The 18,333-nt window shown below is 41.1% G+C and overlaps 1 protein-coding gene across 1 annotated transcript in view; it reads right to left on the minus strand.

Annotated features, from left to right (window-relative positions):
- Window positions 1–263: 263 nt before the first annotated feature.
- Window positions 264–18,333, minus strand: part of LOC122641082 (probable E3 ubiquitin ligase SUD1) — a 29,295-nt gene continuing 11,225 nt past the window's right edge. Inside the window, exon 2 of the mRNA XM_043834400.1 lies at window positions 264–837. Coding sequence (XP_043690335.1) covers window positions 618–837 — 220 coding nt within the window. The 3' untranslated portion in view covers window positions 264–617. The remainder of the gene's footprint in view (window positions 838–18,333) is intronic.

Here is an 18,333-nt window from a genome sequence, read left to right on the forward strand (position 1 = left end):
GAGGTTGAGGACCAAGTCCAGAAGATCCAAGGAGTAAGATAATGATCTGATAATTTCTATCCAATCCAAAGATATAGAATCTGAGACCACACAAAATTTGGCAGTCCTTGAAACCAAAAGAACAGCAAAAAATAATCATTGGTAGAGAGATATATTATATAAAATATAAGGTTGATTTCATATTTACAAAGGGAAATACTCCAACAAACAATGAATGACAAAAGTTGACCAAAAAAAGGGGGGGGTATCATTGTGTATTCAAAAATATATGTTATTACCTTAACAATATATTTAAAACATGACTGGGAAATTCATTGCAGCCTTGCAATAATCATACTGCATGACTTCCTGCTCAATTGCTACATCTGCCTTTTCTGGTGGCACTGATTATGAATCCATACCTTCAACTCTTATGGCTTGGAAAAATGGATGGCCAGAACCAACAAGGATCATTTTCATGCTAGATCATAATAAGAATCACAGCATTAAGATGTTTTGACTGGATGATATCATAACACACTAACATCCAGCAACAAAAGACACCTATTGTCACATGTGGCCATGCACAGAATGATGTCTGATGAACAACTTACGAGTGTATCTCATTCATGTCCCTGTCAAAAAATATTGACACGCAAAAACCATGGGAGCACAAAAGCTATTACTAGGCATGCCATCAGGAAGTTACAAAATGGCTGTCCTCGCCAGAATCCTCCACCCCTGCTTGAGGGGTTGTTACTGCTGGCAGCAAACCCGCTTTCGTTCCATTCCTCCATGAATCTGTTGTCCGCTACACCTGTGATATTTTTTGCAGTCTCTCCACAAATTTCGCAACATCTGCATGAATCAGAAACAAGAAATATTCTTAGGCAAGCTAAATCTAGGCTTTTGTTACCCTTGAAATTGATGCCGAAGAAAAGGCTACAATGAGTCAATGACCAAGCTACAGTGAGAAACCAGTTTGGTTGATAAAACATTTTGAATATGCATGAAGCTTGTGAAGGTGCTCGTAGAAACCATAGTTGTCACGCCGGTTAGGCGACCCAAGGCGTTGGAGAGGGTAAAAAAACAAGACGACACCAAGTAGGCGACCAAGGCGTCCAAGGTGCCCAAGTCGACCAAAGCGCCTGGACGCCTAGGTGACGCCTTGACAACTATACTAGAAATCAGACCCTGGTGCTGTGGACATGTGTAATAATATCTTGATTCATTGATTGATTCAAGTAATGAACAATTCCACTAATTTGACATTTTGTATGACGTAAGTGTTGGTCACCCTGGATTATATGACCATGATTTAAAGAAATAAAGGAAGCTACATTGAACTTATTGGGGGACGATACATGGACAGTTTGTCATCTCCTTATAGTCAACCAACAATAAGTCTTAAAAAAAAAAAATTTGAAAAAAAAAAAAGATGTATAGTACATATTTACGAAAGAACTAGTTTTGACAGATACTTATTGAAGCGACAAATTGTCACTCTTCAAAAAGCTAAACTCCCATGAATATAGTTTAGCATTCTGAAATTATCCTATGCTACAACATAGATTCAGCACTTGGTGGTCAGCTCCTTATTTGGAGGCCAAACTAACTAAATCTGGGTAGGATTTAGTTTGTACATTACAAATAAAAGTATGGCTTGCATAGAAATGTAATATCTATATATATTAACATCACCACCATGATCATCATCAACAACAGTATTTCCTACTCTAATATATCTGGTGTTGGAAACATGAATCCTATTCTACCATTCCAATCTACCTAGTGTTTCCAAACCAAGTACCATGGTTGAACTACAAGTTCTCTCTGAGCTCAAGATATCGCTAAGAGATGCACTCCAATGTGATAAAGAACATCATTGAGGAATGTGTTCTGCAGAAAGTAAACAGTAGCACGTTGAATAAATAAAAGTCAATACTTAAGTATGACAGCAGACAAAAAAACTACTTAAAAGTTTAAGGTAGTTGGTCTGACGTGTGTCTTTACTGAACTCTAGACATTATAATGAATACTTGATCAAAGTGTACAAGAGTGACAAGAATTTCTCATTGCTATCGATGAACTAAAGAAAGGCTGGTACGTCCTCCGAAGGTGGAATACATTGGTATTGGGAATTAAATTTAATATGTTAAACAATCCATTTAACTGGGGTATATGTTTATATTGTTCCCCTGATTAGGTACTTAGACAGGAGAAGTGGGTCAATACTGAAAAGAATACACTAGAGGATAACGGAGTTTGGTCTGAACTTCTAATAAGTTGCAGAACCAGCCCAAGATGACAGGATCACAGCACCCAAACTGAACAGATTTAAGAGAAACTTCAAATATCGAAATCCACCAATCTGATCAGGGCCAAACTCTAATCGTGTTCACCCTCCAGGGCAGTAATTAAAGGACATACCCAGTGCACGAGACTCCCGCCATTGCAGGATCTGGGAGGGTCATAATGTATGCAGCCTTACCCCTGCTTTCGCAGAGAGGCTGTAACTCTAAGGCAGTGATTATTCACCCCAAATCCTACCCCAATCTAATGGCTAGATGGGGTTCTGAAGGACTGTTCAAAAAAATAAAAAAAACTATGATTCCTAGAAACAGGATTAAGGGCTTCTACCAGTTCTAGCAACTCAGTGACTCCCATTCAGTAAGGGATATATCCTCCAGAGTGTTGATTGATTAAAGATTTTATTTTGGTAGATCCCTCCTGCACTACTAGCTGGTTTTCTTGATGTGCATATCTTCTTCTATTTCTGTGCTTGACCAACCCTCTTTATGTGCTTCTTTGATTTAGCTAACACTACTTTGCTCATTTCTGCTCCTTTTCTGTCGTGCTCCGGAGTGGAGTGGGTTACGATTCTCTATTGGGTTTGGAATCAAGTAGTCGACTACTGGTTTTGATTTCTGTAATCTGTTTCCCATCTGTTGATACTTCATATTAATTTATATTTATTCATTTCACAGTATTATTTTATTTTATTGCCGTAAAATTCTCTCCCTCTAAGTATCACTTTTAATAGTATATTCTATTGCTGCAAGATTGATGATTCAAGCAGATTCTCTGTTTGGATAGATATCATTCCATTGGATTACTTATTATTACTTTTGCAGATGATTCTCGTTTGTTGTCGAGTTATTTCATAAAACCCGCTACTATATATCTTTTTTTTTTATATGGTGGTGCGTCAGGTAGGCAGCCGGCACTTTATTTTTTCAGCCAATCACCTTTTTGCATGGATCCTATTGTTTTCTGATTTCTTGTTCTTTTTCTTGTTATCATGTCTTCTCGTCCTTAACTGGCTAGGGCGTTCCCTGTATGCGACGCGCCACATCGATGCCCGGATGTGGTGATAATTAGGCAAGGGCAAGTGAGGAATTGTACCAGCCCAAAAACGTAGGACTAGATTAGCTTCATTGAACATTGGATCCTTAACGGGTAAGAGCCTGGAGTTGATAGATGTTATTTAATATAGCTTGTATCCAAGAGACTAGATGGAAGGGTAACAAAGCTAAAGTGTTGGACGGCTTCAAACTTTGGTATTTAGAAGACCAAAGTAATAAAAACGGCGTGGGGATAATAGTGGATAAAGATCTAAAGAAACATGTACTGGATGTCAAAAGACTGGGTGAAAGGATTATATCCATCAAACTAGCGTTGGCGAAAGAGGCTGTCAATATTGTTTGAGCTTATGCACCCCAGATAAGATTGAATGAAAGTAGTAAGTGCAACGTTGGGACCACTTGGATGATTTAGTAATTAGTACAGGGTTTTGGCCAAGATGAATAGATTATTATTTGAGATGACCTGAACGGGCATGTTGGGAGCATAGTACAAAAACTCGTTAAAACTCGATCGAGATTTCGAGAATTTCAAGTATCTCGGTGATACCGAAACGAAACACACCTTCGAATTGAAAAATTACAATAACTCAACTGCAATTTCGGTACTTTGTAACATCTCACCAAAATATCGGCAAGATGTTACAAACCCAAGTTATAAAATGTCAAAATCTCGTGAGTCTCGATCGAAATTTCGACCGAGAGCTCACAAGGCTTACTTTTTTCATTTTCTTCCACTCATTTCTTCCTCCATTTCTCTTTGGTATTTTTGAACCGGCCTTCGAATCTTCACCGCACTTATGCCGGAAATACTTGGAGAACACAAGATTGAACCTTCTTAGCACATCTGTGAAGCTTTTCCACTATTTCACGTAAAACCATTCTCCAAAAATGCTTTTTTTTTTTTTATAAAAACATGATCAATACATATTAGTTTGTGATGAAATTAAAATATGTCAGTGGTTAGTCATGGTTCTTCACACTTTAGAGACCCATATCCTAGGATAGGTTAACTTCAACATGTTGATGATGCAATTTACATGGCAATGGTGGATGAATACACTCGTTTCTTCTCCCAAACTATGACGTGGCATTCATATGTCTTACAGTCGGAGAACAATGCACGTCGGCTCCATCGGACTATGAGTGGGGTCGATCGTGGGCAATGGAGTAATTATTAGTAGACATTCGAGTCACTTGATAACTACTTGACTTGTATAGGGAATTTGGGATATTGATGTTATTGACTTATTGTACTTAATATTATAACTTATGAGTCATTAAATTTATGTTTCCAAGTGAATTTACTTGTTTAAATTGCTTATTAGTTATTATGTCCTCTAGTACTTAAAGTCTTAAACAATGTGTATGTGTAAATGTGTAATTAACTAAGTTATACATTAGGATTCAATCCTATACTGCCAATCAATGATGCAACTCCAAAACACCACTTTGGGTGACTATTTTTGCAATTTGAACATTTACATGTGTTTATGTAGCCTAAAATAGGGTTTCCATGAAGTTTCAGGCCTTAACTTGGCCTAAAACCCACCGCCATAACCTACCGAAACCTTGCAGAAAAAATACAATATTTCGCCGATCGGTCAAACTGAAATACTGAAACGAAATGAGATTTTAAACCTTGGTTGGGAGCGATTGTAGAGGCTATGAAGGTGTCCATGGAGGCTTCAGGATTGGGGAGAGGAATGAGGAGGGGACCTCAATCATAGACTTTGTGGTAGCGTATGATCTATCCATTGTGAACACTTTCTTTGAAAAAAGAGAGGAACACTTAGTTACCTACAAAAGTGGGATTCATACCAGTCAAATAGATTTCTTCCTAACTAGAAGGGCGGATAGAATGTTGTGTAATGGTTGTAAGGTTATTCCTAGGGGGAGTCTAACCACCCAACGTAGACTGGTGGTCTTGGATATGTGCCTCAGTGCACAAAAGCGTAGGAAGAGAGAACCTATATACCCTAAGATAAGATGGTGGAGACTAAAAGGGGAGTCCCTAGGCACATTTACTGAAAATATGGTTAACCAAGGAAAGTGGGAATTTGAGGGAGACACTAATGTGATGTGGAACAAGATGATGACTTGTATTAAGAGGGTTGCCAAAGAAGTCCTAGGGGAAGCAAAGGGAAGGTGTCAGGCCTCTAGGGAGACTTAGTGGTGGGATGAGGAGGTCCAAAGCAACCATTAAGACCAAGAAAGAGAGGTTTAAGACTTAGCAACGGACTAAGGAAACAGAAGATAAAAAGAGGTATAATGAGGCCAAAAACGAGGATAAGAAGATGGTGGGGATGGCTAGGGAGAGGAAATATGAAGAGCTCTATAGCAATATAAGCATAAAGGAAGGGGGGGGGAAAGCTATTTATAAAATAGCTAAAACAAGAGAAAGGAAATGAGGACATTGTGAGGGAGGATGGAAGAGTGTTGGTAAGGGATGAGTATATTTGTGAACTACTAAACGGAGATAGTTTCGAGTATGACCGAACCGGTTAGCTGCATTATTCATCAAGACACTATACATCATAGATATGTACGAAAGGTTAGTGTGGCAGAAGTTTAAAAAGCCTTAAGAAAGATGAAAGTCCCGAATGAGATCCCTATAGAAGTATGGAAGGCCCTAGGAGTATGTGGGGTATATTGGTTTACCAAGTTATTTAACAAGATTACGATCACAAGGAAAATGCCATATGAATGGAGGAGAAGCATTGTAGTTCCGATCTACAAAAATAAGGGTGATGTCCAGAGCTGTAATAACTATAGAAGCATAAAACTAATAATGAGTCATACTATGAAGCTTTGGGAGAAGGTTATTGAAGCCCGTCTGAGAATAGAAACTCATATATCGAAGAATCAATTTGGTTTTATGCCAGGTAGATCCACGACAGAAGCTATCTACCTACTGAGGAGGCTTATGGAAAGATGTAGAGCTAGCAAGAAGGACCTCCATATGGTCTTTACTGACGTGGAGAAAGCCTATGACAAAGTCCCTAGAGATTCAATCCAGCATGTTCTTGCGAAGAAAGGGGCATCGAGTAAATATATAGATGTAATTAAAGATATGTATAAGGGCATGGTGACTAGTGTGAGATCTGTGGGAGGCCAAGGCAAGGAATTCCCAATTACGATTGGATTACATCAAGGATCAGCCCTAAGCCCTTATTTATTTGTGCTTATCATGGATGAATTAACCATGAGCATCTAAGATGAGGTACCATGGTGTATGCTCTTCGCCGATTGATGTAGATTCTGGCCAGAGGAAGAGGCAAAAGACCCATCCAACCAGGCCTCTTTTTGGGCCAGAGATGGACCAGCTCGAGCCAGCCAAGCAGGGATCTAAGATGCCCCACGATTGTGATAGGATCCCCCTTTTGACCAGTCAAAGATGCCCCACAATTTTGATAGGATTCTCCTTCGACCAGTTAACTAGCAGTGGTGCACTTAAGTAGTTTCTATAATTATTAGTTTCTAATTTGTTCCTTGCATGTGGCTGAATTATAAAGCCTAATAGTTTTGATTTAGTTACCTTCTATTTTAGTTAGGATTTAGTAGTTTTTATTTTGCTAAGTTTCTAGTTTAGATTAGCTTCTATTTTGAAAAGTTTCTATTCTAATGTAAGCTTGCCTAAGCTATTAATAGGCATCACATTATACTGAAGGAACAGAATTTGAGAAAAGAATTTTCTGGCCAAATTAGCCATCGAATTATGGGAGTTCCTCCTTGTTTCAACAGCTGAGATAGCTGTGGGTGAGAGAACCAATCCCCCTACCCCCTTCTTCTATCTTTTCTTCTCTATCTTCTCCTCTGTTATTACCCTGTTCGATCCCTGATTGAACTGCTGCTGTGAGTCTTCAACTGTTGCTATCCTGTGATTAACACAAGTGTTGAGAAGATCCATCGAAGACTGATGTCATTCTTCAAGCATATTCAAACTGTTGCTGCTGCTGCACCCATTCGAGTGAGACTGCTACTGTTCCTGGACTTGACTTCCTGCTGCAAGCTTCAAGACCCCACAACTCCATAATCCTTCATCAGATTCTGCAGAGTTTTGGAGCATAGAGTCCCCTCACCAGACCATACACTCGATCCTGGTTTGGAGATCAGACTCCCTCTGGTTTGCAAGTACCATCCAGACTTTCTATTTTGGTGTCACCCCTGCAACTCTCAACTCTGACATCAGAATTGCTCCAGGTTTACAGCATAGGTGCACCTCCATAGGACCTCCACTCAATCCAAGTATGGATCCAAGTTGCTGCTTGGTTTGGTTTCTACTTTCTATACCTAACTTCCTACCTTCTATTTTGGTGACTTTTCTCTCTTGCTTTCTCCAGCCATCTGAATTGGGGCTCAAATTTTGGAAGTCACTTGTGCATGCCCAGACTTGAATTCGACCCTAATATTAGGCCCTTCTACTGGCTGAAACCTGTGCTCCAGTATATACCTCTATTTTGAATCTGTGTTGGTCCATTTCTGTTAACTGATTATTGTGTGTTTACTTGGGACTAAATCTGCCCTAGTTTAGTCTTACATTATTTAGTATCAGAGCATGGGTGATGAGGAAAGTTCTAACCATCCTCTCCATGCTTCACTGAATTCTAATGAACTTGCTCTAGCTATTCAACAGTTGTCCAAAGATATGGCAACCTTGAAGAGAGAGATGCAGGAGATGAAGGAAAATTCTGGACAGCCTACTGTGAGAAGACCTCCACCGCGTCTTAATTATCCTCTTTGTCTGCCCCAAAGAGTTCTATGCAACCAACACCTTGATGATGATGAAGCTGTTGGTTATGGTGCTAGATGGCAAGACGACAAGCACAAGGTCAAGCTGGAACTTAGAGACTACAATGGGAAATCTGATCCCATTATTTTTTATGATTGGCTGTGCTCGTTTAACAATTACTTCGATTGATTTACTTTGATGGAGGAGCGTAAACTCAAGCTGGCCTGTACTAGGCTGATTGGACAAGCAAGAGAGAGGTGGAGAAATTATGAAGACAAACTGCGCCACCAACACCATAGTTGTCAAGGCGATAGGTGAATCAAAGCAGTCGAGGGGTGAAAAAACTTAAGGCGACACCAACCAAGATGGCATGATCCTTACGAGGAGATGAAGGACCACTTGAAGGAGAGATACTTACCTTCCACTTTCCGTAGAAGGTTGTATGACCAGCTTAACACCCTTCGCCAAGATACTTTGTCCATAGAGGAGTACATGGACAAATCCAACAATTTGGTTGCCCGTACTGGAGTCGATGAGGAAGATGATCAGCTTCTTTCCCATTTCAAATTGGGATTGAAAGCTGAAGTACGTGACAAAATGGGAGTGGTGCCCATAGACAGCCTAAACGACTGTTTTTGAGAAGGCTCTTGAGGTGGAAGATTTATTGAGGGTAGTTCCTAGACGCTACAATTACAAGCTGCTGAAGAAAAGAAGACTTCCTCTCCTAACCGAACTAGTGTTGCCCCTACCCAAGCTCCACAAATCACACCAAATAAGGGTAGGGCTCCTATGGAAGCGGCTGATACACGTTGTTACCATTGCCATAGACTTGGCCACATTGCTAGATTCTGTCCACAGCACGGCAAGGCCAACTCTATCATTACAGCCATTGAATGAAACCCGAAAATGCTTGTATTTGACCCACAGTTGAGTGGTGAATGGGCTGTTAATGCTGCCCTTGAGGGTGAGAATTAGGATGATACCGTAGACGATGATTTTGCTCAACATACTTATGAAGTTCATGTTGTCTCAGGAATTCTGCTTGCTGAATCTAAGGGAGAAGATTGGAGGCGTCACAACATTTTTAATACATTGATGAATAGTGGCAACTCTACAGTCCAAGTCATTGTAGACAGTGGGAGTTGCGCAAATGTGGTCTCACAAGCACTCGTCACTGATAGGCAACTGAAGCTTGAATGACACCCACAGCCCTACAAAGTGTCGTTTCTAAATGACAGCACTTTGGAGGTAAATCAAAGGTGTTCTATCCCACTTCAGATTTCCGGCTACGAAAAAGATGTGTGGTGCGATGTAGTCCCTTTAATTTTGACTAATGTGTTGCTCGGAAGGCCATGGATCTACGACAACAATGTCTTCGTGGGAGGTACCAAGAACCAATGTTTCTTTGATCTCAAAGGAAAACCATTGGTACTTAACCCACTCAACATACGGGCCATGAAAGTTAAATTGAAGACTGCCCAAGTGAAGTGCCAACAACTGTTGAAGCCTATTCTTGAAGTGCCACCAGCAAAGGAAGAGGGTAGACATCTTCAACAACAAACAGGAAAAGGAAAGCACATTGAAAGGCCATTACTAGTGCTGTCCCACATGGAGTCCATGGCAGCTAGTAATGAACCAGATGAAGCCCCTTTATAAGACAAGCCCAAGTCTGAATCAGAAATACTTGGCAACACATATCAGGATGATCTCATGGATACGTCTGAAGATTTTGAAGTTGAGCATGTGGAGTTTGTTATTCCACCCAAGTACACGGAACAACGACTACCACATCTCCTAGACTACATTCATATCCCAAAAGAACAGCCTGAATTTTTCTATACACTAAAGACGGATTTGCACAACATGAAGCTACGCTCCACTCAGTCCAAAATTCGTGATCGAATTTTTTTTTAAAGCGGGGGAGAGCTGATGTAGATTCTAGCCAGAGGAAGAGGCAAAAGACCCATCGGACCAGGCCTCATTTTGGGCCAGAGATGGACCAGCTCGAGCCAGCCCAGCAGGACCAACTCGAGCCAGCCAAGCAGGAATCTAAGATGCCCCATCATTGTGATAAGATCCCCCTTAAGATCAGTCAAAGATGCCCCATGATTTTGATAGGATTCTCCTTCGACCAGTCAACTAGCATTGGTGCACTTAAGTAGTTTCTATATTTATTAGTTTCTAATCTGTTCCTTGCATGTGGCTGAATTATAAAGCCTAGTCTATTTAATTACCTTTTATTTTAGTTAGGATTTAGTAGTTTCTATTTTGCTAAGATTCTATTTTAGATTAGCTTCTATTTTGGAAAGTTTCTATTCTATTGTAAGCTTGCCTAAGCTATTAATATACATCACATCATAATGAAGGAACAGAATTTTATAAAAGAATTTTCCCGCCAAATTAGCCATCGAATTATGGGAGCTCCTCCTTGTTTCGACAGCTGAGATAGCTGTGGGTGAGAGACCCAGTCTGAGAGAGCCATCCCCCTACCCCCTTCTTCTACCTTTTCTTCTCTATATTCTCCTTTGTTATTACCCTGCTCGATCTCTGATTGAACTGCTGCTCTCCTGTGATTAACACAAGTGTTGAGAAGATCCATCGAAGACTGATGTCATTCTTCAAGCATATTCAAACTGTTGCTGCTGCTGCACCCATTCGAGTGAGACTGCTACTGTTACTGGACTTGACTTCCAGCTGCAAGCTTCAAGACCCCACAACTCCATAATCCTTCATCAGATTCTGCAGAGTTTTGGAGCATAGAGTCCCCTCACCAGGCCCTATACTCGATCCTGGTTTGGAGATCACACTCCCTCTGGTTTGCAAGTACCATCCAGACTTTCTATTTTGGTGTCACCCCTGCAACTCTCAACTCTGACATCAGAATTGCTCCAGGTTTACAGCATACGTGCACCTCCATAGGACCTCCACTCGATCCAAGTGTGGATCCAAGTTGCTGCTTGGTTTAGTTTCTACTTTCTATACCTAACTTCTCTACCTTCTATTTTGGTGACTTTTCTCTCTCGCTTTCTCCAGCCATCCGAATTGGGGCTTAAATTTTGGGAGTCACTTGTGCATGCCCAGACTTGAATTCGACCCTAATATTAGGCCCTTCTACTGGCTGAAACCTGTGTTCCAGTATATACCTCTATTCTGATACTCTGTGTTGGTCCATACCCTTCTACTAGGGTTTGTTAACTGATTATTGTGTGTTTACATGGGACTGAATCTGCCCTAGTTTAGTCTTACTGTTATCAAAACCTGAATTCTGAGAATGCTTGAATGATTAATGAGATCAGTCAAGCTCTCTATTTATAATAATAAAAATAAAAGAGATTACAAAGGAAAACACTGTTCATGTGAACAGTATCACAGCCTAAATTACAACTCTACCCTTGTTCAAAAGTACATAAATAAAGCATAAATAAAATACCAAAAGTACCCTTATAATATTGGATAACACATCTCAACACTCCCCCTCAAGTTGGGGCATAGATATCACACATACCCAACTTGACTAGGCTAGGATAAAACAACTTTCCAGGCAGTCCCTTGGTGAAGACATTAGCAAGCTGATCAGAAGAAGTCACAAAGGGAATACAAATCTGTCCATCTTCTAATTTCTCATTGATGAAATGCCTATCCACTTCAACATGCTTGGTACGGTCATGCTGTACCGGGTTGTGTGCTATGCTAATTGCAGCCTTGTTATCACAATACAGCATCATAGGAATGCGAATAGGAATACTCAGATCTTGTAGCAGACCTTCAAGCCAAAGTAACTCACAAATCCCTTGTGCCATAGCTCAAAATTCAGCTTCGGCACTAGAACGAGCAACTACATTTTGCTTCTTGCTACGCCAAGTGACAAGATTTCCACCTACAAAGGAGCAATACCCAGAAATAGATTTTCGATTTGCAGAACCAGCCCAATCAGCATCGGTGTATGCTTCTATCCATAGGTGACCATGTGAAGACAAAAGAATGCATTTTCCAGGAGCTGACTTCAAATAGTGTAGAATGCGAAGAACAGCCTCCATATGTGAAGTGTAGGGATTATGCATAAATTGACTCACAGCACTCACAGCAACAGCAATGTCTAGACGAGTGTGTGAAAGGTAAATCAGCTTCCCTACAAGCCTTTGGTACCGGCCTTTATCTACAGGCTCACCCTCATTTTCCTTGAGACGAACAGTGGGATCCATAGGAGTATCCAAAGGGTGGCAGCCTAGCAAACCTATTTCAGCCAACAAGTCTAGGACATACTTTCTTTGGGAGAGAAATATGCCTTTTGAAGATCTCGCCACTTCAATCCCAAGAAAGTATCTTAACTTCCCTAGATCCTTGATCTCAAACTCCTGGCCGAAGAAGGTCTTCAACTGTTTGATCTCATCACCATCATTGCCAGTAACCACTATGTCATCCACGTAGACTATAAGAACAGTGAGTTTTTCACCAACCCTCTTAATAAAGAGTGTGTGATCAGCATTACTCTGCTTATAGCCCACAGAAATCATGGCCTTGTGGAATCGACCAAACCAAGCTCGGGGTGACTGTTTCAGCCCATACAGTGCATGCTTTAGCCGGCACACTTTTCCTTTATTTCTATCACAAGAGAACCCTGGTGGAATGTCTATATATACCTCCTCCTCCAGTGCTCCATTTAGGAAAGCATTTTTAACATCTTGTTGCTGCAAATCCCAACCAAGGTTGACAGCACATGATAACAACACACGAACTGTATTCAGCTTTGCAACAGGTGCAAAGGTCTCCTGGTAATCAATGTCGTATGTCTGAGTGAAACCCTTGGCCACGAGTCGTGCCTTATACCTATCCACAGTGCCATCCACCTTCTGTTTCACCACAAACACCCACCTACATCCAACGGTTTTCTTCCCAGGTGGAAGAACCACAAGCTCCCATGTGTTATTTTTTTTCAAAGCTTCCATTTCTTCCATCATGGCTGCCTTCCACTTTCCATCTGATAAAGCTTCCTCCCAATTGTTAGGAACACGAACAGAACAAAGAGAAGAAATAAAAGCACGAAATGATGGGGAAAGGGAGTCATAAGATACAACATGAGATATGGGATGCTGAGTGCAAGTCCTGACACCTTTGCGAAGGGCAATAGGCAACTCAGGAGAAGGAATATTACCTGGTGGAGAGGCAGGTTCTGGATCCAGGTTCGGCAACTGGATGGGTACGGGAGCAACAGTTGATTGAACCTGCTTATGTTTCCTTGCATAGGTCTTCATTTTGCTAGCATCAATCATACCCTGAAAGTCACTAATGGCCCTCTGGACAGGAGTTTGGGCTGGTGTGGTTTGCTCCCCCTGTGCAGGAACCTCTCCCCCTGACTCAGGGGGAGGAGGAGGAGGACTAGAAGGAGGCTAAACGGGAGAAGTAGGCTGAATAGATTTAGCCTCATCATGAACCAACTGGAGTAGAGGTGGAGAGTCTAAAGTCAACACATCTTCGCTAATACTCACCCCTTGAAGATATGGGGACACATAATAGGAGATACTCTCATGAAACATGACATCCATGCTGACAATAGTCCGGCGGGATGGAGGGTGATAGCACTTGTACCCCTTCTGTGTGGTAGAGTACCCTAAGAAAATACACCGAAGACTACGTGGGTCAAGTTTGCTCGGGGACCTTGTATCCCTGGCATAGCAAATGTAGCCAAAAACCTTAGGGGAAACAACAAAGGGGGAAGAGCCAAGTAATAGCTCAACAGGGGGTCTAGAGTTAAGGACTCGACTGGGTAGCCTATTAATTAAATAGGTTGCAGTAAGAACAGCATCCCCCCAATAAACGGAAGGGACATTACGGGCAAACAGAAGAGCACGAGCTACCTCCAAGAGGTGGCGATTCTTCCTCTCAGCTACACCATTTTGGGCCGGAGCATCCACACAACTGGTCTGATGGAGGATGCCATGAGCAGCCAAGTATTTTTGGAACTGACATTCCATATACTCTCTCCCATTATCACTCCTTAAAGTCTGAACAGTGGCATTAAATTGAGTTTGAACCAGCCTGTGAAAGTGTTGAAAACAAGAAAAAACCTCACTTTTATTGTGCATAAGATAGACCCAAGTGAACCTGGAATAGCAATCAATAAAGGTGACATACCACCGATGACCCGAAAGTGAAACTTTTTGACTAGGACCCCACACATCAGAATGAACAACATGAAATAAAGAAGATGATCTTTTATTAGAAGATGGATAATTTGAACGTGTCTATTTGGCCAAGACACAAGGCTCACAAAACAAATCTTCTTTATTACATAAAGTACTTAATGCTGGAACTAAAGTAGATAGGGTACCTAAAGGGGGATGTCCTAGTCTAGAGTGCCATATGTGTAATTCTGAAGAGAAGGATGCTGGGGAACAAAGCCTAGAAGGTAATGCCTGCGTAGATGTAGGATCTCCCTCAAGCAGGTACAATCCGCCATGTACTTTACCCGATCCAATCGTCTTCCCCGAGTCCAGTTCCTGAAAAACACAATGAGTAGGAAAGAAGGTCACTTTACAGTTCAAAGATTTGGTGATACTACTAATGGAGAGAAGGTTAGTGGTAAACTTGGGAATATGCAATACAAAAGATAATGTCAAAGAAGGGGAACAAATAATGGATCCTTTCCCTGATATGGAGGAGAGGGACCCATCAGCAATCTTAACTTTGTCCTTACCAGAAGTAGGAAAGTAAGCGTTAAAAATACTGGAAGAACCTATCATGTGATCAGTAGCTCCGGAGTCTATAATCCACGGAGTGGAAACTACTGATGCACAGTGACCAGCAAAGGAAATACCTGCACGGGCAAAGAAGGCACCTGAATTGGCAGCAGATGAAGTCAATAGACGCCGGAGAGCTTGAAGTTCTTCCTGGGAGAAGCCGATGTTAGTAGTGGGAGCTGGAGCTATACTTTCAGTGTGATTGGCTTTGTTTTTAGACTTAGCACGACCTCTTTTGCTCTCAAAATCAGCAGGCTTCCCATGAAGCTTCCAACACTGAGCCTTAGTGTGATAGGGTTTGTGGCAATGGTCACACTTCACAGGCTCTTTAGCAGTAGCATTAGCAGCAACAGTATCAGTAGAAGTATCAGTAGTAGAACCAGCAGTCTGTAAAGCTGATCTTTCAACCTTAGGAGTAATCATCATAGCAGGCCTCCTTGTCTCTTCACTGTGGACATAGGAAAAAGTTTCCTCCAAAGTGGGGAAAGGAACCCGTCCAAGAACCTGCACCCGAATAGGATCATACTCATCATTGAGTCCAGCCAGAAAGTCATAGACCCGAAACTGATCTACATATGTGTGGTAGGCAATAATATCTGCAGCAGTAGTAGGCTGAAACCTAGGATAGTGATCCAGCTGTTGCAAGCACTTGAGGGCAGCATAATACTTAGGGACTGTCATCTCCTTCTGAGTAGTGTTTTGAAGAGTTTTCCTGATCTCATAAACCTGAGCACCACTCCCTGGACGACCATAAGTATCCTTGACAGCAGTCTATATCTAAGTAGCAGTGTCAAGGAGAAGATACTGACTAGAGAGGTCAGTTGTCATGGAGTTCAGAACAAAGGACATCACCATTGCATCATTGGCAGCCCATTTAGTACGGGCAGCACCTTCTTCAGTGGGCTGTTTGATGGTACCAGTAAGATGGCCAGTGAGTCCCCTACCAGCCACAGTCAGGGATAATGATCTGGCCCAAATTAGGTAGTTGGTATCATGAAGCTTGATGGCTGCAGCATAAGGAAGGAAGTCATTCCTAGTCTGATCTCCTCCAGAAGTAGCCGAGGTTATCTCTAAGTCACCCATAGGACAGCTAGACAGATGTCGAACCTTGAGGTGAACAAAAAAAACTGATCTTCAAAAAAACCTTGCCAGGCTGAAATCGATTATGAATTCTAAAATTCTGATCTGCAGGAAAAAACTGCACTAATCGGTGTGAAACAGTGGTCGATTGCAACAGTATGAGTAGGGAATTAACCCACAAAAAACACTTCCCAAACAGCAGCCCAAAAAATCCAAATCGATAATGTGTCACCCTGACAGTTGAGATCGATAAGAAGGGAAAAAAGGGGCTGAAGCTTTAAGGTCTTCAATTGATAATAATCCAAGTATGATAGATGCTGTCTGAAGCCCTGCCAATGATGGTCCAAAAGAAGTAATCGATCTTCCAAGAGTTGTGAGATCGATTTCCAAAAAAGGTTGAAGCAGTCCAAATCGCAGAGAGATAATTGCTGCAGCTATCGATCAACTTTTAGGGCATTAAAATTGAGGTGGATTGGAGGGCAGCACTCGAACCATAATTGGATCACCTCATTAGTGCTGCCCTTGAAGGGTTGAGAGAACCAAGCAAAGAGAAAGGAGAGAGAGAGAGAGGAAGTCAATGAAAAGAAGGGAAGAGAAGGAATCGATGGAGAGGGGAGAGTTTTGAAAACCCTAGATCAGAGAAGCTGCTCTGATACCATGTTATCAAAACCTGAATTCTGAGAATGCTTGAATGATTAATGAGATCAGTTAAGCTCTCTATTTATAATAATAATAATAAAAGAGATTACAAAGGGAAACACTGTTCATGGCACTGTTCACGTAAACAGTATCACAGCCCAAATTACAACTCTACCCTTGTTCAAAAGTACATAAATAAAGCATAAATAAAATACCAAAAGTACCCTTATAATATTGGGTAACACATCTCAACACTTACATTATCAATGATATCGTTTTGGTGGATGAGACAAAAGCAGAGATTAATGCTATGTTAGAGATGTGGATGCCAACCTTGGAAACAAGAGGCTTTAAGATTAGTAGATTAAAGACAGAGTATATGATGTGTAACTTTAGTCATACTATGATGGAGATGACATGGTTAAAATTGAGAAGAGCGAGATACCGCCAAGTGACTGTTTTAGATATCTGGGGTCTATCATACACAAAGAAGGTGACATAGATGATGATGTTTCACAAAGAATTAAAGTGGGATTGATGAATTGGAGAGGTGCGGCCGACACATTACTTTAAAGCTTAAAGGAAAGTTCTACAGGACTGTTGTCCGACCAGCTATGATTGTATGGGATAAAATGTTGGGCAGTTAAGAAGTGTCATGTAGCGTAGCTATGTGTTGCAGAGATGAGGAAGTTAAGATGGATGTGAGGCAAAACTAGGAAGGATTAAGTGAGTAACGAACATGTTAGAGCAGATGAGAGAGTTGCTCCGAGAATGTCGTCTAAAGTGGTTTGGCCATGTGCAATGGAGGCCTGGTGATGCCCCAGTAAGGTGGAGTGATCTGATTCCAATTAAAGGAGTTAAAAGAGGTAGGGGCAGGCCTAAAGAGCTAGAGCCTATTGGAGGGCAAGGATCCCCGTTGTCTACACCATGTAGCTAAGATTTTCCTGATTTCCTGGGCTATCCTCTTTCCTCTTACTTTCATTTTTCTTTTTCCATTTCTCACTCTTCTTATCTCATTTCTTATTTTTATTCTTCATTCCTCTTACTTTCCTTTCCCTTTGTGAGGACCTCAATTTTCCCTAGTTTGTTTTGAAAGGATCCATGTAACCGACCCCATTTAGTTGGGATAAGGCTGAGTTGTTGTTGTTGTTGTTGTTGTAAGAACTCCCAATCAGGACCAAAATCTGGTAGATTTACTCCCTTAGGGCAGAGAACAAATCAACAAAGCTTCAGCTAGATATGATAGACAGATGCGGCTGATCAGAGAAGTCCAAAACAAAATAAAGTTATTGAAAACAAGGGTATCACAGGTCTGTTTTGACTACAGTAAATCAGTATTAACTCATGTTTTGTTATGCACTAATGATCAGTAATAAGATGTCCTCAGTAACCCAGAGGAACAACAGTAACTATATAGAAACAAACTGTAACAGAACTGAAAGTAAAAAATAATCTGCAGCAAGACAACTAGAAGAAGAACTGAGAGAAGAAGAGAGAGTAAAAACTGAGAGAGAAAAAGCTGCTCACGATTTAGTTGAATCACTAAATCGTGAGAGACAGATTTATTTATAAAGAACCTTAAGTGAATTACAATAGAAAGTACCCAAAATACCCTTGAGAAATAAAACTAATTAGAACTAACTAGAAAGAATAATAAAAGACATAAATAACCCCAAACCACTAAACACGATAATCTTAACACTCCCCCTCAAGCTGGAGCATAGACATCACCAAGATCCAGCTTGGAACAGTCACTTGCAAACTGTGGTCGAAACAAAGCTTTGGTAAACATATCTCCAAGCTG

The sequence above is a fragment of the Telopea speciosissima genome, chromosome 9 (genome assembly GCF_018873765.1).
Source record: "Telopea speciosissima isolate NSW1024214 ecotype Mountain lineage chromosome 9, Tspe_v1, whole genome shotgun sequence".
Taxonomy (NCBI): Eukaryota; Viridiplantae; Streptophyta; class Magnoliopsida; order Proteales; family Proteaceae; genus Telopea; species Telopea speciosissima.